General features: G+C 44.9%; 1 protein-coding gene across 2 annotated transcripts in view; it reads right to left on the bottom strand.

Moving 5' to 3' along the window:
• Positions 1 to 22,562, bottom strand: part of ULK4 (unc-51 like kinase 4) — a 418,647-nt gene that overhangs the window by 249,532 nt on the left and 146,553 nt on the right. For both annotated transcript variants that reach the window (XM_066351269.1, XM_066351270.1), the window contains one exon: positions 5,578 to 5,670. In XM_066351269.1, the coding sequence (XP_066207366.1) occupies positions 5,578 to 5,670 (93 nt within the window). The remainder of the gene's footprint in view (positions 1 to 5,577; positions 5,671 to 22,562) is intronic.

Genomic DNA, 22,562 nt, shown 5'->3' with positions numbered 1-22,562 from the left:
CCTAGCGATTTCTTCAATGTTTGGGCATATATTTGAAAGGCAAACTCTCATTTCCTCGTCAATATATTGAAGAATTCCTCTCTTTTTACTCTTGTGTTGAGGGTAGAAAATCCTAATTCACATTTGTAAAAATTGTAGTAAAATGTTCAAAGCTGTTTTGGATATTGCCACATATTCTTTTTTTATAGAAATCTAAAAGGCTAAAGGCTTCAAGAGACAATTCCTTATGTTTAATCATTAATCCATGATCAGTGGATATAGCTGCCAGTTCTTCTTCTTCTGTTAATGTTAAACCAAAATCACTTCAAGCTTCCATGAATAGGGTTTCTTATCCAATCGTATTGTTCAGTGTTAAGTGATGGGAAATGCTATAAATTAAATTCTGCCTGTCAGCCTTCAAGTCCTATTTTATATACACTTAACTTTTGCTCACTCCCAGAATTGGATTCTTTAATATCACACTTCATTTTGAGAAATCTATCCATTTTATTTGGGTGTATTTATCTAGAGATAATATAATGATGTGTTAAAAATAAATATAATAATGATGTATTTACAAAAAGAGCAGTATTTTTGTAATGAAATGGTATAATAGAGTAACTATATTTATTTTTATATCTGGGCACATGTCACAAACCAGTGCTGCTAGTAATTTCGGGTCCCAAGTGGAAACAGTATGGAATTAAGAAAATACGGGGTCAGAAGAGCCCTGTAATTGCTGATGGCAAGAACAAAGTGCACCCAAAAGCTGAATCTTGCTTTATTTATAGGGCAAAGTGGGCCATTAGCAAATCAATGAGATCTTTGTTCATGTTTCCAAGGCAACCCAAGAATTTTACCAAGAGCAGAAAACCCCCACCATATATATCATCTTAACTTTACACCAAACAAAGGATAGAAGAAACTTGCCTCCAGTCTTTCTGGGGGAAATGGGGGGTAGTGTAAACAATCCAGCACCACAGCTTAACAGCCTTTTGCAACCTAATCAGGCAAGTGAGGTGGGGGGTTGGGCAGACTGTCAGCTTACAGCCAATTCCCCACACCTCTGTTCCCCAAAATCTAAACTCCAAAAACCCTGTTGGTTTTTTGGTCCCCAACAGGCACATATTTCTCTGGAATACCATAGGGCGCACATGGAAATCTTCTAGGGCGCACATTTTGAGAACTACTGCCTTAACCTCTTAATTCACTGACATTATCACTATCAGAGTCTGTTCTTATCCCACCTCAGGTCCCCAGGTTCTGGACAGTTCTGTGACTACTGACTGTACCACCACTTCAAAATTCTCTTTCCAGCATCCCAAAGGCAGGACACCACTTCCTCACTCACCAGCTCAATGACCCTCCACATGGCCGTGAACCCTAACACTGCCCCCTGGGGAAATATTGTGGGGAGATCCGCTAGGGCAGGGGTCGGGAACCTATGGCTCGCGAGCCAGATGTGGCTCTTTGGATGGCTGCATCTGGCTCGCAGACAAATCTTTAATAAAATAAATAGTAACATTAAAAATATAAAACATTCTCATGTATTATAATCCATTCATTTCCTACCGCTCATGTTCATGGTTGTGCGTGGCTGGAGCCAATCACAGCTGTCCTCCGGGACAACACCAAATTTTTATTGGAAAATGTGCAATGTACACGGGTCGTTGTATGGCTCTCACAGAATTACATTTTAAAATATGTTGCGTTCATGGCTCTCTCAGCCAAAAAGGTTCCTGACCCCTGCGCTAGGGGGCAAGGACATACCTCTTTCTCCATCAGCTCTGCCCTTCCTGCAGTACCAAGGCCAGGGAAGCTCTTCTAGTAAGCCACCAGAACTAAATACACTCGGCTTCGCAGGCCATATGGTCTTTTTCAAAACTCCTCAATTCTGCCGTTGCAAAGGCAGAAGCAGCCACAGTAAATAAATAACCGAGTCGGAGTGGCTGTGTTCGTGGTAATATTTTATTTACAAGAACAGGTGGTCCGGACAGGGCCCATAAGCTGTAGCTCACCAACCTCGGTAAACTAAACTCAGTAGATCATTCTCATCTACAGAAGCATCGCTAAAATACAGCTCATCTTAAAAACAAACAAAAAAACCACTCCTGTGATCCCATAGCTCTTATTTCTCAGCTGTCCTTTGTAGCAAAACTCTCTCTAGAATTACTGGTCTTCCCGGTCTCTACCCCTTCAGTTCCTCCTCCATGAATTCTCACCAGGGATGTCTCCCACATGCCACTGAGATGAACCCTTACAGTGACTCCAGTTGCTGACCATGATTGCTAATTCTCCATCCTCACGTACTGACGCTCTCAGCAGCATAGGACGCTGTTGTCACCCCCTCCCTCTGTAAGTCCCTGGAGGCTGGAGGCCCGCTGCTTTCACAACGAAGCTAACATTAATACGGCCAGTCAACTCAACCCTCTATGTCCCCTTCCCAAAGCAGCTCCGACCACCGTCTCCAAACGGCCACCCAGCCCATCACTCTCCGCTCTCTAACCAGCTTTACTGTCCTTTGCGGCTACTTAGCACTGGCTGGAATTGTGGTTTTTAAATTGCTTCCCTCGTTTATTACCTATTACACCCATGTAATTATGAAAACCAGGACCATGTCTATTTTGTCCACCTGGGTGAATATAACTATTGGTGGAGAAATTCATGAGGGAATGGACAGTATTAACTTTTCCTGCAGGTAGAAAGATATCAAAGTGGATTCTGCTCTGAAGGCCCACGATTCTACGGTAGAAACAGACTCTGAAGAAGAGAAAAGCAGCAAATGAATTTTCTTGTGGGCAAGTAAAGTAATACTTTGGGGGAAATGTAAGGTAGCATTCTGTTTAAAAAAAAAAAAGTAATGATCTCTGAACTTCTATTTAAATACAGAAGGAAGGAACTACGAATTACTGTTGATTATAGCCCCCCCCCCCCCAAATACCAGGGCTGCTCCGACCAAAGACTTTAACTAAATGCCGGTTTCCAACACGACACGCAGTGAGTGGCTCAAGCCACGGCATCACGTGACCTGAGAGACATCAGCATGTGGGCTCTCTGCCAGGTGCTGGTTACCACTGCAAGGAAAGCTGTCACTAAATCCATGCAAGTCAATTTAACACTCACTCTAGGAGCGATTATGTAAAAGCTTAAATTAGTTATTGTAGGAGTTACGATGATGAGTTACATCATGATTAGCATAATGAGGAGGGATGTCTACCCTGTTAGTGTGTGATTTAAGTCATGAGCTGAGGAGGTTTGAAAACGTAGGAGAGTAAAAGAAGGAAGAGGTTGAACTGAACCAAGACCCAGGATTATATTATTAACCAGAATTGTGCCAGGAGCTGCCACAGTGATGGAAATCAGAGGGTGGGTATTAGAACCTAATGATGAAACAGAGAGAAGCAGAGGAGTACCTTGAGGGTGATAACTTATTCTGAATTACCATTTATCCTTGTCTTCACTCAGTAGTTACTGATTCAATGGTTGGTTGGTTGGTTGGTTGATTGGGCAGGTGGGTGAACAGGATTGGGTAGATGGATAGGGTGGATAGATCAGGTGGATGGAGGGTGGATGGATGGTTTGGATGGATTGGATGGATGGGTGTATTGGAGGGATGGATGGGATGGATGGATGGATGGATTGAATGGATCGGATGGATGGATTGGATTGATGGGTGGATGGATGGATGAATGGGATGAATGAATAAATGGATTGGATGGATGGATTGGATAGATGGATGGGATGGATTAGATGGATTGAATGGGTTGGATGGATGGGTTGGCTGGACTGGATGGATGAATTGGATAGATGGATTGGATGGAGGGATGGAGGGATAGAAGAATGGAGGGATGGGTTGGATGGATGGATGAATGGGATGGATGAATGGATGGATGAATGGATGGATGAATGGATGGATGGATGGATTGGATGGATGACTGGATGGACGGATTGGATGGACTGGATGGATGAATTGGATGGATTGGATGAACTAAATGGATGGATTGGATGGATGAATTGGATGGAGGGATAGATGGGATGGATGGGATAGATGGGATGGATGGATGGATGGATTGGATGGACAGATTGGATGGATGGATGGATGGGATTAATTGGATGGATTGGATGGATGAATAGATGGATGAATTGGATGGATTGGATGTATGGATTGGATGGATGGATTGAATGGATTGGATAGATGGATGAATTGGATAGATGGATTGGATGGAGGGATGGAGGGATAGAGGAATGGAGGGATGGATTGGATGGATTGGATGGACTGGATGGATGGATGGATGGATGAATGGATGGATGGAGGGATGGATGAATGGGAGGGATGGATTGGAGAAATGGATTGGAAGGAGGGATGGATGGGAGGGATGGATTGGAGAAATGGATTGGATGGATGGGTGGATGGATGGATGGATGGATGGAAAGTGGAACCAAAAACCAATGAGGAAAGTCAGTTGAAGATGAGTGACTGTAAGGGCAGAAGTGTATTTCACTAAAGCTTACACCTCACATACACCATGAACTTCACTTAAGAGATCACTAAAATTTCATTCTTCTAAATACATATTTGTGACTCTTGCCATAAAACAAACAGCTCTAAGATTTCTTAAGCAAACTAAAATGATAATTCTTAGATAAGAGCATAAACATGTTTGGGTTGTTTTTTTGTTTTTTGTTTTGGTTTGGTTTTGCAACTCAGGAGAAGAGCTAAATTTTGCTCCAAAAGAACTCAAGAAGTTAAATTTTAATTTGTTTGCTAAGGCAGATTTGTTTAAACTAATTATCTCTTAATGGAAACCAGCTACTGGGGCATCGCTCTCTGTGCAAGCAATAGTTTGGTGCAACCTACTGTAAAATTAAGAAGAGAGAAAAGGACAGAGCTCGGGGGAGTTGAACACATTCCTTCTAACAGTAAAATTAGACCAACATGGCAAACAATTTACCTTTCTGCTCTAAACCCAATAATAAGCTGGATGCGGCAGCGCCAGAGGGTTTTTTAAGAAAATCCCCAAGTCAGGTCCAATGCAGATTTGATCAGGCTCTTGTTCCTTGTTCAAGAGGCGCTCCCCCTCCCCTCCCCTTCCACAGACCTGGCCTTTCTCTCTGATAAACTTCGTTACAAGACTGAAAGCAGTTGCCACTATCCTAGAAACTAGTTCTAAAAAAATCTGACATCATCACGCATAGCACCTTCAATAAAGGCAAAGGCCCGCCACTGCTTAAAATAAAGTGTGTCAACTAAATAAAACGGAAGAAAGTAATAGTCTAGAAATCCAATAGAGATTTAATAGACTCTTCAGCACAATGTGAGGCAACAATTGACATTTTAAAAAGTATACGTGTTCATTTTTTTTCTCCTTAAGGAACTTATCATTTTAAAGCATCCAAAATTCCACAGGACGCAAACTCCAACCAGGGATAAAAATATGACAAGACCCAAAACAGCACGAAACAGCCATCATAAAACACGAAAAATTACCACTTCAGTAACCGAAACGTTAAACGTTTAGAATCTCATCACCGTTAACATTTTCAGAACACATAAAACTCATTTCAGAGATGAGAAGCGAGGAGGAGAAGGCCAGGTACCTGGTAAAAGCCGGGCTGTGCTCGGTCATTGCGACCAGCAGCTTCAGGGCGTACGCCGGCACCGGGTCAGGCTCCACGAGCATGTGCTTGTACCTGCAATGACAAAGTGGTTGGGAAAGTATTCAGTGGTTATCCTCACGTAAACTCTCCTCTGAACAACAGGAGCAAGATACCGTAAGGTGCAAATACCTGAAGAAAAAAGAGATACTGAAACAAATGTATGAGCTAAGAATCTGCACTTGGCAATGGCAGTGATGACGCTGACCTATCTCGCAGTGTTGCTGGGAAGAGGCAAAGACCATCCACGTAAAGCAATTAGTACTGAGCTGCACACATATCAGGAAACCTTAACATTAGGCACTGGTGCCAGGGGTCCCCAAGACAAGCCTCACACTCAGAGACTTGCTGCGGGACTCACAGACTCACATACAGCCATCCTCACGGTGAAGGTTTGGTACAGTAGTCCCCCTTATCCAAGGGGGTTTGTTCCAAAACTCCCTATGGGTGCCTGAAACCCCAAAAAGGACTGAATCCTGCACCTGCTATGTTTTTTCCTATCCATGCACATATACAGTCACGGCTTCTCTGTGGTATTTCCGAATTGCCAACATTACTACTCTTGCCCTTTGAGGTCATGATTAAGTAAAATAAGGGTGACGTGAACATGAGCACTGAGATGCGGTGACAGTCAATCTGGTGACCCAGATGGCCACTCAGTGACTAAGAGGCTGGTAGCATGTACAGATCGGACACGCCGGACAAAGAGTGACTCACGTCCCAGTGGGACGGTGCGAGATTTCATCATACTACTCACAATGGCATGCCCCTCAAAACTTAGGAATTGTTGACTCCTGGAATTTTCCTTTTAACATTTTGGGTCATGGTTGACCAAGGGTAACTGAGACTGTGGGAAGTGAAACCACAGAGAACGGGGGAGCGAGGACACGCAGCTGAACCGGGAGGGACTGAGGGAGGGGCCGCAGGCGGAGGAGGGCTCTGTGAGCAGACCTCCGAGTCTCTCCCTCCCCCACGTAGGGTGACACAGAGCGCTCTCCCTCCCCCAGCCACGAAAACGTGGCACATGCGTGTGAGGTTTCCGCCCAAGGAAGCCCATTAGAGTCTGAAGTGACCAAGGTTTTTTTCCGGGGGCTGGTCATGTCAGCCACCCTGTCTAACAAGTTTCAAAATCCCAGACTCCCAGAAGGCAAGCAGGTGTCCACATCAACCGTACTGTCGGCACCAACAGCCTGGGCGCCGGCAGCCTCCCTGGGCAGATACAGTGTAACTGAGAACACGCCAAGGGCCAGGTTCTAAGAGGCCAAGGGCTGTCCTTGCAAGCAGGCCTCTTGAAGGACAGCGGTCTCGGGCCTTATGTCAACTCTTCTCCACAGCATTCTTCTTATTAAAACTTAAACATCTGAAATGAAAATTATTACCAGAGAGAATAAAACTGAAAAGGTCTTTCTCTAAAGTTCCCACAACCAAGTTCAGACTGCACTCGCACGTATTTGCTAGGCAGAAGCCCGTTTCCACGCTGCGTCTACCTAGTCACGTTCAGCTAGCAGGGTACAGCACCGCAGAGGTGCTTAAGGGTCAGTGGATGGACGGACAGGCGGATGGGGGACGGATGGACAGACTGGCGAGCAGGTGAACAAATGTACAGACAGATGAACAAACTAACCAACCAATCAACCTTATGACTTACCTATGTATTTAGAACAGCCAACAACTAAAGAGGGAGCTAACTATTTCCAAAAAATCCAAAATGTATACTTAAAAATCCGTGACGTGAAGCAGAGGCTCTTTCTCTGGAGAACAGGGCCCTGGGCTCTAATTCGGAGCCTACTTACTCTCGTTCTGAAAATCATTCTGTAACAACTGAATTCCGCAGTCTCTAGGCCCCCAGCCATGAAAACAGAGCCAAGCAGAGGCAGGAGAGGGACCATTTCCGAAAGGCACCCTGAGAGTTACAAGTGGGACCTGAAAGCACAGGAAAAACAAGAGAAAGCAAACCCAACAATTCCAGACAGAGAGCCGTCCGGGGAGCATTTAACGTAGAGCGAACAGCGGCTCTCCCCTCAATGGGACCCGAGGGCCCATTACACACCAGGATGTTCACAAAGGGGGCGATGAGTCACGGAAATGCTAAACTGGGGACGTGGGAAGAACCATATTTTAGAAAGTCTTCTTATAAAATATTTTTAAATTACAGCAATTAAAAGATTTTTCCCATGTATGCAAAATAAAGACAAACTACTAAATCACTGATAACAAAATCATAAATATTAATTAATCAGAGAGAACAGTATATTTAAATAGCACAACCAAGCATAAGTAATTATAGAAATGAAAAAATAAATCAAATATAAGAAAACAATACCTTTGCCTGACCAGGCGGTGGCGCAGTGTATAGAGCGTCGGACTGGGATGCAGAAGACCCAGGTTCAAGACCCCGAGGTCGCCAGCTTGAGCGGGGGCTCATCTGGTTTGAGCAAAGCTCACCAGCTTGAGCCCAAGGTCGCTGGCTTGAGCAAGGGGTTACTCGGTATGCTGAAGGCCCACGGTCAAGGCACATATGAAAAAGCAATCAATGAACAACTAAGGTGTCGCAATTTGCAACGAAAACTAATGATTGATGCTTCTCATCTCTCCATTCCCATCTGTCTGTCCCTGTCTATCCCTCTCTCTGACTCTCTCTCTCTCTCTCTCTCTGTAAAAAAAAAAAAGAAAGAAAACAATACCTTTTATCATAAGAACAGAACAAAAATCAAGAAAGTATCTTTAGAAGTGATAAAATGCATTCATAAAATTTTACATCCAATTTGAACTTTAAAAAAAAAATAAGAACAACTCTTAGCGTCCGAGAGAGAAATCATTATTCCTTTCCTTATAAAATAAAAAGCTCTTATCACCCCAAGTTGGCAATACTGAAGACGACCTTCCGGTTCGCTGATCTGCCAGAAGGACTCTGATTACAGCTAATTACAGGGAAAGGATGCTGATTAAAATCAAGAAGGGCGAAAGGCGCAGAAGGTAGACTCCAGGAGGAGCAGGTGCAAGCGTCCAGCTGCCCCTCCCAGTGGAGCTGTGTGGACAGGGCTTCCTCCCCCAGCCACAAAGTGTGACAGCAAAATGGACTACTGCCAGCCAGGGCAGCTCCCTAGAGCACAGGTGGCCGGCGGCAGAGGCGCGGGTGGCTGGGTGGCTAACCCCAGTCACTCAGCCCCCAGCCCCTCCGGAGGTCAGGCGGGTGTGGTGTGGCCCAAGGCCCTGACTATAATTCGCAGTGTTAATGTGAATTATCTGGCGTGACTCAAGGCCCCGTGAGTACTGAGACCCTCTTATCAGCCTCATTCCACAGGCTCAGAAGTCATCTCCCAGAAGGCGGTCAGGGCCCTTCGTATTGGGCAGGATTTGGCCCACACCTGCTACATTAATCTTCAGGACACACATCCTTAATAGAAAAACTGAGCACTGTTGAGCATAAAGGGAGGCACTTGTAAGAGATAAGAGGAGAAATGAGCTCTTCCACTGCTTACCAATGTTTACAAACTGCCAGCCAGAGAACTTCAATTGGGGGGGGGGGAGAAACTTCTGATGAGTCGCCCGCATGCCCTAGCTAACCACCCCCGCCCCACTCCCAGACCCAGCAGACCCAGCGCAGGCACCGAGGAAGGGGCCACAAGCCTGGAAAGTGTAAGAAGCTTCCCACGTGATCTGCTCACATGCCTGTGTGGAAAATACAAAATATGGACAACTAGTGAGACGTCATACACTGGACAGAATCTGAAACAGCATTAAAACGTGTAACATATATATTTTAAAATACTTTATTTTCACTGAACCTCCCAGAACATGTAGAATCTACATCTGAAAAGAAAACACGGCTGAAAGGTTGCTGTCTGGATGACCAATGCCTTGGGCCGTCTGGGGTTAGCTCCCCCGGAAACGGGGCGGGGGGGAGCCCATCCCTGCCCGGGCATGAGAATTCTTGCAAAGAATATTATGTTTTTCACCTCTTGGAAAAAGAAGGGTAAAATTCATAAAGGACGTGTTTAGAATACAAACACTGACTATTTTGAATGTATTTTAGTTTAATCAAAGGTAGGTATGTAATGGTCAGCAAGAACTAGCCAAACAATGCTGTGGTTTAGTAAGCTTGCCTCCAAAGCAGCTGAACTGACAGGAGCTGGATCTTGGGCTCCTCTGAATGCCAGTTGGAGGAGCAAAAACAATAAACAAACAAAATAAATTATAACCCCGACTCCTGAAAGGGCTTCGAGGAGGGTGACCAGAGAGCCACAGGCCCAGTGTGACCGACAGGGCCGGACAGGAGCACCGCCGGGACCCTGTGCCCGGCCACAGACTGAGATCACTAGCGACATAAGCGTATGCTGCCCAGACGGTGTCCTGAGACCACCCTCTCCTACTTCTAAGGATCCTTCCCAAAGAAGGGGCCTTTGCTAGGTCCCAAGCAGCTGGAACCCAGGCAGGAAAAGCCATGCATCCTAAATGCACATCTGTCCCAAAGGAGAGAAAAGTCCTAAAAAAAAAATCACATTCAGAGACCCAAGGGATAAAGTCCTCCCATCGTCTCAAGTACCTGGAGTAACCAGGGCCCCCGTGGTAAGTAGGCCGGCAGGAGGTCACAACAGGCTAGCTAAGTAACTCTACGTTCTGGAGAAGCTATTCCAGGGATGTGGGAAGAAGTGCCAGTTTTGTCGGGGGGAAGGGGAGGTACCAGGTCGTAAAGCGGTCCCCTCTGCTGGGGTGAAGCCACAGACTCCCATTTCACAACCCCATGGAGGGGACTGCAAGAATTTAGGGGGAATGTGATTGCAGAATATCCAAGAAACCTTAGAGGAAATACACTGAGGAAGACTCCAAATAAAAAGCTAAAGTACTTTATAAAGCCGCGATAATTATTATGTGTGCGGGGGGAGGGGGCGTGGGGGGGGCAGGAATACACATGTAAGTGAAAAGGAAAGAAAGGTGACAACACCGGGCCAGAAAGTAGCCTTAGACAGGGACGCAGACGGAACGGTCACCAGAGCTTATAAAACATGCACCACTGATAAGTTAAAAATCTAAGCAAAAGAAAATTAACTACGCTAGAATACAAGAAGGTATAAATTTTCATATAACCTTGGTTGAGAAGGCCTCTATAACAGGACAACAAATGAGAAATGAATCAAAAACTAGTAGCACTGCTTTCAAGTTTTTAAATATTACAGATTTCTCAGTGGCACACCACCATAAACAAATCAAACGTGGGAAAAATTGTTTTGCAGAACATTGGCAAAACAAAGAGCTACTATTCTTAACCCTTTGAGCAGTACGAATGTGCCTGTACGTCCTCGTGCCTCCTGACCATCCAGAGTACGATCGAGTTATTTTAAAAATGTGTAAGACAACATGTAAAAAAGGCAAATGTAGGCCCTGGCCGGTTGGCTCAGTGGTAGAGCATCGGCCTGGCGTGCAGGAGTCCCGGGTTCGATTCCCGGCCAGGGCACACAGGAGAAGCGCCCATCTGCTTCTCCACCCCTCCCCCTCTCCTTCCTCTCTCTTTCTTCCCCTCCTGCAGCCGAGGCTCCATTGGAGCAAAGTTGGCCCGGGCGCTGAGGATGGCTCCATGGCCTTTGCTTCAGGTGCTAGAATGGCTCTGGTCACAACAGAGCAATGCCCCAGATGGGCAGAGCATCGCCCCCTGGTGGGCATGCCAGGTGGATCCTGGTCAGGCGCATGCGGGAGTCTATCTGACTGCCTCCCCGTTTCCAACTTCAGAAATAAATAAATAAATAAATAAATAAATAAATAAATAAATAAATAAAGGCAAATGTATGTTCTGCTTGTTTCCATAAATTCGTCATCAAACAAACATGATTTTAAGTTAATAAAACTGTAAATGAAACTAATTTCATTTTTTGAAAAACAACTCACTCCCCGGGGTCACAGCAAGCATGAAAAAAACTCACTACTCAAAGGGTTAATATAATATATAGGGAATTATTGCAAACCAATGAACATCCCACCAAAAAAAAAAAAAAGACAAAATCCACCTGAGAAGAACACAGTGGCCACGAAGCACGGGAAATGGAAACGGTCAGCTGCATGGATATCTGAAGGCGTGCAGGTCAGAGCTCACGAGGTCGAGCCTCACAAGGGGAAGCTGTGCGTGTCAACTGTGCATCACCTTTGAAAATAACTCACCGAAACATTTTCAAAAGCCCTTAAAATGTACATAATTTTTTACACAGTGCTTCTACCCCCCCCCCCCAGACAGTCAACGAAATGAGTATGCACGCAAAGACGTGGCCCTAAAAGTGGCCTTTGCAGCACTGTGTGTAATAGTGAGACTCTGGGCGAACCCTCGATGATCAGGAATGATGAGTTGTTTAAAGGATCTTCAGTACATTTATAAATGTAGGCAGAGATAAGAGGATTATAAGACAGTCAATAAAATAGTGTTATATGAGTGTGTGTGTGTGTGTGTGTGCACGTGCGCACGCGCGTGCTCACGCGTGCATCTACACACATTCATATATGGATATTCCCAGTACGATGTCTGGGAGTAGGCGGGGTCCAAGGAGAAACTTACAGAAAGCACTAAATCAGGGGTCGGGAACCTTTCAGGCTGAGAGAGCCATGAACGCCACATATTTTAAAATGTAATTCTGTGAGAGCCATACAATATCTTTAACACTAAATACAAGTAAATGTGTGTATTTTATGTAAGACCAACACTTTTAAAGTACAATAAGTCTCTGAATTCTTTTTAATAACGTTGTTATGCTGTTGCTAACCAATGATGAATAAAGTACTTCTTACCATTAATGCGACTTCTGGTGCTGCGTGGTTTTGCTGATGGCTTTGTAGTCTGGTTGATACATGGTGAGGTTAAGCTTCATGCAGGTGTTGAGACTTCCACCCATTAAATGTGATCGTAGGTTGGTCTTAACGTTCTTTAGATGTGAGAAAGACTGCTCACATGCATACGTAGAGCCAAACACTGTCAGTACAGCAATACTCACACGCTGCAGTGTGTGGTATGTGACGGGAAGCGCGTTCCAAGTTTTGACAATCAGCTGGTCTGCGGGTTGAAGTTTTTTCATTTCTCCCCACTTGTGTTTGCTCATCAACTCTGTTTGCTGTCATGCAAGTCTTTCCAAATCTTCATTCAGTGACTTGAACTTATTCACCCACATGTCTGAGGCCTTCAGGTCAGCAGCTTGTAGCTCAAAATCTTTGATGGAGACACCGAGGATGTAACTCAGGTCAGCACTGTCCACTGCACACTCGTGTGGATGGGTGATGAACTTAAAAAGATGAGTGTGTTCAAGAAATTCTCCAAAGCGTGCTTTGAATGACTGCAGGAGATTAGATGTGAAGCCTGCTAGCTGCTAGAGATCAAGACGTTAAGGAGGGTCACTTGCTGTGCATGCATCTTTAAACTCTCCCAGTTTTTCAAAGTGTAGTAAACAACCTGTTTCAATGTCGGCAATGAAGAGTTTCAGCTTGTTTTCAAATGCAAACACTGACTGTTGAAGGGATAAGACTGTATTTCCAATGCCTTGCATTTTCACATTGAGCTGGTTCAGATGTTCAGTCATGTCCATGAGATAGTAGAACTTCAGGAGCCACTCAGTGTTAGCTAACTCAGGATGTTCGACATTTTTCATTTCAAGAAAAGTCTGGATTTCGCTTAGACAAGCCGTGAAACGGCTGAACACCATCCCTCTTGACAACCAACGCACATTGCTGTGCAGAAGCAGACCCAGGATAATTATTCCCAACTTCATCCAGCAGTGTTTTAAACTGGCGATCATTTAAAGCTCGGGCAACAATAAAGTTGACCAGCGACATCACCTCACCAAGCTGCTCGCCACACATCTGAGCACAAAGTGCCTCCTGATGTAGGATGCAGTGAAAACTTAGGATGGGTCTCTTTTCATGTTCACGAAGAAGCGCTGCGAATCCTCCTCCATGCACGGAGCACCATCAGTACACACCGAAATAAGTTTATCCATCGGTAGATTTTTTTCTTTAGCGAACTCAGTGAAAGACTTGAATGAATAATCCTCCCCTCTTATTGTCTCTTTCACAGGCAAAACAGCAAGACTTGCCTCACATAGTGTGTCACCACAGCATACCTTGCAATCACGCTGAACTGGGATAAATGGCTTACGTCTGTTGACTCATCCAAAGCGAGAGAAAAGAATGGTGCTGCACTTATGTCCTTCACTTGTGTTGCCTCAATTTGATTTGCCATCATGATGATGGTACAATCGTGAACAGTTCTTGCCAACAGAGGCATGTCTTTTATTCGTTTGATTATCTTGTCTTTATCTGAAAAGTCGTCAAAAAGTTCATTGGCAACATCAAGCATGAACGTTTTGGCATACTCCCTATCTGTGAATGGCTTTCCATTTCTCACAATTGCTAAAGCACCAGCAAAGGTAGCCGAACTCCAGTCACCTTGTTGGGTCCAAACACGGAGTTGCGACTGACTAGCTTGCACTCTGCACAGTAGCTCTTGACATGCTTTCTTCCTGCTGTCCCCCGCTGGATATTTTGATGCAAATGTAGTATGGCATGTGTCAAAGTGCTGCTTTATATAAATATTTGACCGTTTCATCGATGCAATTTTATCATTGCATATTAGACACACTGCAGAACCCGCTCTCTCCACAAAGGCAAATTCCTCTGTCCATTCCTGCTGAAAAGTACAATACTCCTCATCTTTTTTTTTTCTTTTAGCTATCTTCTTCGTCAAAAGGGTTTATGCAATTAGCTGACTACTTGATTAAAAGGAGGGAAGTTTACTTCCTGACCTCACAACGACCTGTGTACGTTATGCATTATCCAATAAAAATTTGGTGTTGTCCCAGAGGACAGCTGTGATTGGCTCCAGACAGCCGCAACCATGAACATGAGCGGTAGGAAATGAATGGATTGTAATACATGAGAATGTTTTATATTTTTAACGTTATTTTTTTTTATTAAATATTTGTCTGTAGGCCCTGGCCGGTTGGCTCAGCGGTAGAGCGTCGGCCTAGCGTGCGGAGGACCCGGGTTCGATTCCCGGCCAGGGCACACAGGAGAAGCGCCCATTTGCTTCTCCACCCCTCCGCAGTGCTTTCCTCTCTGTCTCTCTCTTCCCCTCCCGCAGCCAAGGCTCCATTGGAGCAGAGATGGCCCGGGCGCTGGGGATGGCTCTCTGGCCTCTGCCCCAGGCGCTGGAGTGGCTCTGGTCGCAACATGGCGACGCCCAGGATGGGCAGAGCATCGCCCCCTGGTGGGCAGAGCTTCGCCCCATGGTGGGCGTGCCGGGTGGATCCCGGTCAGGCGCATGCAGGAGTCTGTCTGACTGTCTCTCCCTGTTTCCAGCTTCAGAAAAATGAAAAAAATAAATAAATAAAAATAAATAAATAAATATTTGTCTGCAAGCCAGATGCAGCCATCAAAAGAGCCATATCTGGCTCGTGAGCCATAGGTTCCCGACCCCTGCACTAAATCAACCTCACCGGGAATGGAGAAAGTTAAGGGGGGCAGGCAGATGTTCGCGTAAAATGGTGGACAAGAGTTAAGGGGGGCAGGCACTGAGAGTTTTGAATGGCTGGGTACGGATCCCACAGTACCTCCTATGACCTGTCCCTGGAAAGGTCTCTGAGCAAGTGAACAATACAAGGAAAGCAATGTGATGAATGCAAATCTAACAAAGCACAATAGCTATGAGTCTTCAGAGAGGCTGGAGGAGTGTGGGGTTAGGTAAAGAGAAGGCGGCCAAATAGCAAAGTTGTGCGGGTCAACTCTGCCTCTGGGGAGCGCTGAGGATGTGCCCCTGGATGGCGCCAAGAAGGGGAGATAACTTAACCTTTGGGGCATTTTCTGTACGATCTTCCCCAAAATTTGAACGAGATAATATCTTTAGTCAACTCCAAAATTTTATAAAATGAGAGCGGGTATAAATCAAATAGTTAAAATGCTGGAGTTTTCTGTCTTGCATTTTATGCAACCTGAGTTCTATGTGGCACTCTGTTCAGTCTCATGTGAATGCACAGATATATAAGTATTCAGTGAATGAAGAAACAGACAGATAGGAAATCAATAGATACACAGAGAGATACAGAAAGACATATTTTTTAAGTGAAAAGATGACTTCAAAGTGTCATATTTAATTTCAGATATAAGCCCTCATCTCTTCCGAACTCTTCAATAAAATCAACAGCAAAATTTTCATTATAAAAGCCTGAAAGGCTAAAAGAAATGACTTCAAAAAATCAACACTTGGCCCTGGCCGGTTGGCTCAGTGGTAGAGCGTCAGCCTGGTGTGCGGGGGACCTGGGTTCGATTCCCGGCCAGGGCACATAGGAGAAGCGCCCATTTGCTTCTCCACCCCCCCCTCCTTCCTCTCTGTCTCTCTCTTCCCCTCCCGCAGCCAAGGCTCCATTGGAGCAAAGATGGCCCGGGCGCTGGGGATGGCTCCTTGGCCTCTGCCCCAGGCGCTAGAGTGGCTCTGGTTTCGGCAGAGCGACACCCTGGAGGGGCAGAGCATCGCCCTCGCCCCTGGTGGGCGTGCCGGGTGGATCCCGGTCAGGCGCATGCGGGAGTCTGTCTGACTGTCTCTCCCCATTTCCAGCTTCAGAAAAATACAAAAAAAAAAAAAAAGCAACACTCCAGGTTTACAAAACATTATCCAAAGAACTAGAGGGCTAGAATTATCCTGATTAGGGATGAAAGAATATTTATCCTTATCTAACTCCAAATTATCCAAATTTAGATTCCCATAAGTTGTACCCTTTGGGGGGAAAAAAACACCTGTACCTAAATACATTGACTTAGGTTCCCACTCCAGAACATTACAATGTTTCTGTCTGTTGCAAAGCTATTTGTGACTTAAATTTTATCTGCAAAATAATTTTCTAAGAAAAGGCTGAAAATACTCCTTTCTACTGTGATTGCCATGAAGAATGGCCAGGTTCACGCCTACTTTAACACAGAATACCCGTGGTGACGGGGACGCAACACAGAAATGTCTGGATGTCCCCTGCACCACTGGCGTGGAAACCAAACCCAGGACTCCTGCTGGACATGACTGCAAAGACAGACACACAGCTCTACAGTGTGTTGCCGCGTAAAGGGCAAGGCATTTCTAATTTGTAAGGAACATAGCTCCCCTCAGATTCTAAAAAGCAAAGCCTTGACAATTTATGAAGTCATTACGGCCCTGATAATTGTACGGGTCACAGGAGGGCAATAAAAAGGAAAGCCAGCACTCATTTTCCCCGGGAGGGAAATGATGGATGCCATATTGTCATAAAAAGCATTATGAGCACATTTATATCAGCGTGATCTCTTTACAATACACAACTCTCAAAGCGAAAAGAAAATATGGAAGAGAAAATCCTTGTCGGCAAAGCGGTTCCAGTCCACCCGAGGCAAGCTGCACAGCAAGCGTTTCCCGTGGCGGCTCCCTGGCTCAAAGCCTTCCCCGGCCGTCCTGTCTAACAGAGCCGCGTCCCTGCTCCCCTTACTCAGTTTCACGCTTCATTTCTCTCCACAGCTCTCACGACGACTGACATCATCTTATGTATCCCTGTGTTTACAGCTCTTGCTCACCCCTGGACTGTGAGCTCTCTAAGGCAGGATTTCAGTCCTGCTCACCAGCCTACTGCCAATGCCCAGCACATGCAAGCCACTCAATATGTGTTTATTGACTAAATTAATTAAGAAAGAGAGGAGGGAAAGAGGAAGAACGAAGGGTTTCAAACCTCATGTGTATAATCGCACAGCACAGCACAAATTATATTATTTACATTTGTAGGAATATTAAAATTTCCTCTTCCCCAAGAATAACAACGCTGTTTCCTAAGTGAAGAACCTCATCCCATTTACAGTTAAATGTTAAAAAAATCCTCACCTCATGTAACAAATCTCCTAAAAACAAACAAACAAAAAAGATGTTCAGACAGTCAGCAAAAGACTACTTTCAGTACTAAGACTTCATTGATAATGACTTTGATATTAGACTTCTGAGAGGTGCCAATTTTAATTAATTAGGTCACTCCGGGCTTAAATTCCATTAAATATTGCCTCTTCCATTTCTGCATGAACCTTTAAAATGAAATCCAGTCTCTCCGCTGACAGAAAAAAAAAAAAGCCATGGTAATTTTCTAAGTATGTATGGTTATCTTTCTTCCCAGAAAAACAAACAAAAAACTTCTCATTAATCATACACATGGCTCAGTTAAGTCACTGGCATTCCAATCGTCCTGAAGGAAGGAGGAGAAACTATGGGAGGTGGGGGTGGGGGGGCAAGGGCACAGGCACCAAGTCAGTGACAATATATTCAAATCACAGGACCAAATCACAGATCAACAATGACCAACATCACCAACTTTAACAAGCACAGTTTCCTCAAGCCAGTGACAGAGGAGAGAAACTGCAAACATGAGGGGGTTTTGGTAAACTTGTGCTGACTTGAGGATGTCATGAGAGAAGACATGTGGCCACTTCAAGGGGCACAAGACAACACAGGAAAGGGCTTTATTCTGCAGCTAAGTACTGGGCTGGACAATAGTCTCCAAAGTGGCATGTCCAAGTCCTAACCCCCAGGACCCGTGAATGTGACCTTATTTGGAGAAAGAGTCTCTGAGAACGTAGTTAAGAATCTCAAGATGAGGTCGTCCTGAATTTAGGGTAGGCCTTAAATATAACGACAGACGTCCTCCAAAGAGAAAGAGGCATAGGCTGGTTTCAGACAGACACACAGAGGAGAAGGCCCCTGGATGGCGCTAAGAAGGGGAGATAACTTAATCTTTTGGGTATTTTCTGTACGATCTTCTCCAAAATTTGAACGAGATAATATAATATCTTTAGTCAACTCCAAAATTTTATAAAATGAGAGCGGGTATAAATCAAATAGTCAAAATGCTGGAGTTTTCTGTCTTGCATTTTATGCAACCTGAATTCTATGCATCACTCTCTTCAGTCTCACGTGAATGCACAGATATATATCAGTGAATGAAGAAATAGACAGGTAAGAAATCAATAGATACACAGAGAGATACAGAAAGACATATTTTTTAAGTGAAAAGATGACTTCAAAGTGTCACATTTAATTTCAGACATAAGCCCTCATCTCTTCCGAACTCTTCAATAAAATCAACAGCAGACACTGAGCTGCCGTAGACCAAGGACTGCGGGCAGCCATCAGAAGCCGGGAGAGGGGCCTGGATCTACACCACAGTCTGCAGAAGGAACCGACCCTCTGACACCTTGAGTTCAGACTTCTGGCCTCCTGAACTCTGAAAGAATAAATTTCCATTGTTTTGAGCCAGTCGGTTTGTGGTCACTTGTGACAGCAGCCCTGAGAAACTAGGACAGACCACAAGAAACTATTCTGCCGACCACTGCCATAAGCTCGGAAGCAGATTTCTCCCAGGGTCTCCAGACAAGAACTCATCCCAGCAGACTGACACCTGATGTAGGTGGCACAGCTCCTGAGCAAAGAACCAAGCCACACCGGGTCCCTGCAGGCTTCGGACCTATGGAGCATGACCTAATACACAGATGTGGACGTAAGCCTCTAAGTGTGTTAACATGGGTGAACACGTACACGCCAGTTAAAAATGTGACGGTGAGCATCTTCTTCTTGTTCCTGATGTTAATGGAAATGCCCTTTTGTGATCAAAGGAACACTGGAGTCCTGAGAGATATTAACAGACAGGCCATGGGAAATAGTGTCCTAAGGCCGTATAATTTTGAGCAACCTTGAGCTTTAGAAAGTTAAAGGAGTGAATTGTGAAACTCAACAGGCCCCGGAGTAGCAAGCCTGTAAAATGTCTCAGAAGGCACGTGTGTCCCACGGCAGGTGCGTGAACATTGTGCAAGCTCACAGTTTAAGAAAAGTGGCGACGATATTTATTGAATTTATATCTAAGTAAACATTTTTAACCTGCATGACTTCCAAACTTCTTCAGTTAAAACAAAAATTAATTTCTGAAACAACTGGCTCTACCCGACAGTCCATTCCACGAAGGCAGAGGCTGTGCCTGCCTTGGTCACTGTTCTATTCCCAGCAACGAGAAACATGCCAATGAAACAAGGCGCACTCAACGAGTGTCAGTGAAGAGAAGGGCCGATGAAGAGAGAAACTATTCCCTCCCATGCAGAGTTCCTCCACACCTGGGCTTTCCCCATTCTTGCCTGCGGTGCCCACTCCTTTTCTATCCAGTCAGACCCAGGGTTCAGAGTCTAACTCAAATACCACCTCCCCATAATAATGGTATTATAATCCCCTACATACAAAAGGCATCGAACAAATACTTGTAACTACAGGTCGTCTCTTTAGAAAGTAAAGCATACACACCGAGGAGAGGTAATGGGTCTTTGATACTAACTCATAATTTATAGAGTAAGTCACTTGTAATATTTACAATAGATACAGTGGTGGTTAATTTTAAGTGTCAATTGACTGGGTCACAGGAAAACAAGACATGTGGTCAGACATTATTCTGGGTGTGTCTATGCCGTGCTTCTGGGTGAGGTTAATGGTTGAGCCAGTGGACGGAGTAAAGCAGACAGCTCTCTCCAACGTGGGTGGTCTTCACCAACTAAATTGAAGATCTAAATAGAACAAAAAGGCTGAGTAAGAGGGAACTCCTGCTCCGACTGCCTTCAGCCGGGACATTGGTCTTTTGCTGCCTGTGGACTTGAACTGCAACATCAGCTCTTCTTGGGACTCCAGCCTGTCAGCTTTCAGACTGGTACCTACATTAGCAGCCCTCCTGGGTCTCAGGCCTCAGGACTCAGAGTGGACCCACACCGCCGGCTCTCCCGGGTCACCAACCTGCGGACCGCAGATCTGAGGGCTTCTCCGCCTCCTTCGTCATGTGAGCCTGTTCCTTACAATAAATCTCCTTCCACATGCATCTTACTTGTTCTGTTTCTCTGAGAACCATACCTAATATTTTTAAATAAGATATTTATTCTTACAGAGTTTTCATTCATGTCACACAACAATTCTGATAAGCTCCTGGACCATAGGCATTACATGGTATTTAACAAGATTAAATTATTATCCTGCCTTAAAATTTTCCCAGCGCTAACAGAAGAGACACCTACTCTTTCTCTCGGATCAGCGCCCGGAAGCCATTAACTACCACCAGGAAAGAACCCCTGTGAGGACAAAGCCATGCAGACGTAGGCAGAGCAGAGAGGACGGGGAGAGACTCCCGCTCACAGGTCTGTAGAAATAAACTCAAACCCCTGCACCCAGCTCTATCTGACACCAGCACAAGTCTGGACTTGTCAGTTATGCGAGGAAATATGTAGTTACTTTCCAAGTTAGAGTGTTACTACTTGCCTATAATACTCTCTTAATATGAAACTTTCATGTAAAAAATCAGGAGCCATGAAGACTGTCACCTTGGCTTTCTCCAAAGTACTGAGGTCAAAAAGAGGGTGAAAACATTAACAAAATTAAAAGCGCTGACACTAGGATGTCTACAGTAGTTCCCTCTTATTTATCCACTGTTTCGCTTTCTGCGGTTTCGGGTACCTGCGGTCAACTGCAGCCTGAAAATATTAAATGAAACATTCCAGAAACAATGCGTTAAGTTGTGTGTCTTTCTGAGTGCTATAATGAAACCTTGCACCACCCTACTGCCTGAGACATGAATCACCCTTAGTCCAGTACATCCACTCTGTGTAGTCTACTCACCTGCTAGTCACTTAGTAGCCATCTGTTACCAGATTGTTAAAGTATCACAGTGCTGTGCTCAAGTAACACTATTTTACTAATCATGGCCTCAAAGCGTGAGAGCAGTGATGTGGGCGATCGAGCATGCCCAAGAGAAGCCATAAAGTGCTTCCTTTAAGTGTAAAAAGGTGAAAGTTCTCAATGAGGAAAGAAAAAATTGTTTACCGTGGGTGCTTAGATATAAAGTAAGAACAAAAGCTTCCATCCACGACATCGGACGGAAGGAAAAAGAAATTCGTGCTAGTTTTTGCTGCCACATCTCAAATTACAGAAGTTAGAGCACAGTGCATGGTAAGTGCTGAGTTAAGATGGAAAAGGGCTTACATCTGGGGGTGGAAGGCACGAAGAGCAAGCGTGTTCCCGCTGATGTGTTGCACCAGCAAGTACTGAGCCTGTGTCAGCAAGGGATCCCCTGAAATGAATGACGCAAGCCAGTTTCTGCGAGTGAAGGGGGTCCTACAGAGACAGGGACGGGTTCACACCGGAAACACAGAAGTCACCAGAAGGGCCCGCTCTGCCGATGACGGAGCTGCCGCCACATTTCCGGCAGGGCTGAAGAGGTGGGTTAGGGCTCAGGGCCATGTCCGCAGACCAGGCATCTACTGGGGGCCCTGGGACATGTCTCTCCCCTGCAGATGGGGGGGGGGGGGCCCTACTACATTTGCCGAATTAAAGCAGATGCTATATAGTTCCTATCAACTCTTGAAATTTAATCATTTTAAGCCATTCTATCTACATACTCAACGGAGAACATGATTCTTCCACCATTAGGGATTCTAAACTTATAACTATCTTCAAAGACCAAACTTCTTGCCAAGGTTTCTAGTTTCGCAAAGTTAAAGTTAAATCAATGCATAATTTATCTTAATTTGTAAAAATTCTTACATAACACTTATTGAGCCCTTACTATATATGCCAGGTATGCACACTCGGCATGACATACTTAATGGCCACTTTACCTCTTTGAAGTGTGTGCTATGACTCTTATTGTACCGTGACAATCTCCACTTTGAAGGATAAGGGAAAGTATAATAAAGGACCTAATAACAACAGCAGGAGTGCTAAACATCTGTCAGGAGTGAACTATGTCCCACACACCACACTGTCTTACAAGAAGTATCCCATTTAATCGTCACAATTATCTTCTGGGCTAGGTACTATTATCTCCATTCTACAGATGAGGAAACTGAGGCCTAGAGAATGAAATGCAGAGCCAAGCCCT

This window comes from Saccopteryx leptura, chromosome 10, assembly GCF_036850995.1.
Source record: "Saccopteryx leptura isolate mSacLep1 chromosome 10, mSacLep1_pri_phased_curated, whole genome shotgun sequence".
Lineage (NCBI taxonomy): Eukaryota > Metazoa > Chordata > Mammalia > Chiroptera > Emballonuridae > Saccopteryx > Saccopteryx leptura.
The sequence above is the reverse complement of the archived record's forward strand: the minus strand, read 5'-3'. Positions and strand labels throughout refer to the sequence as shown.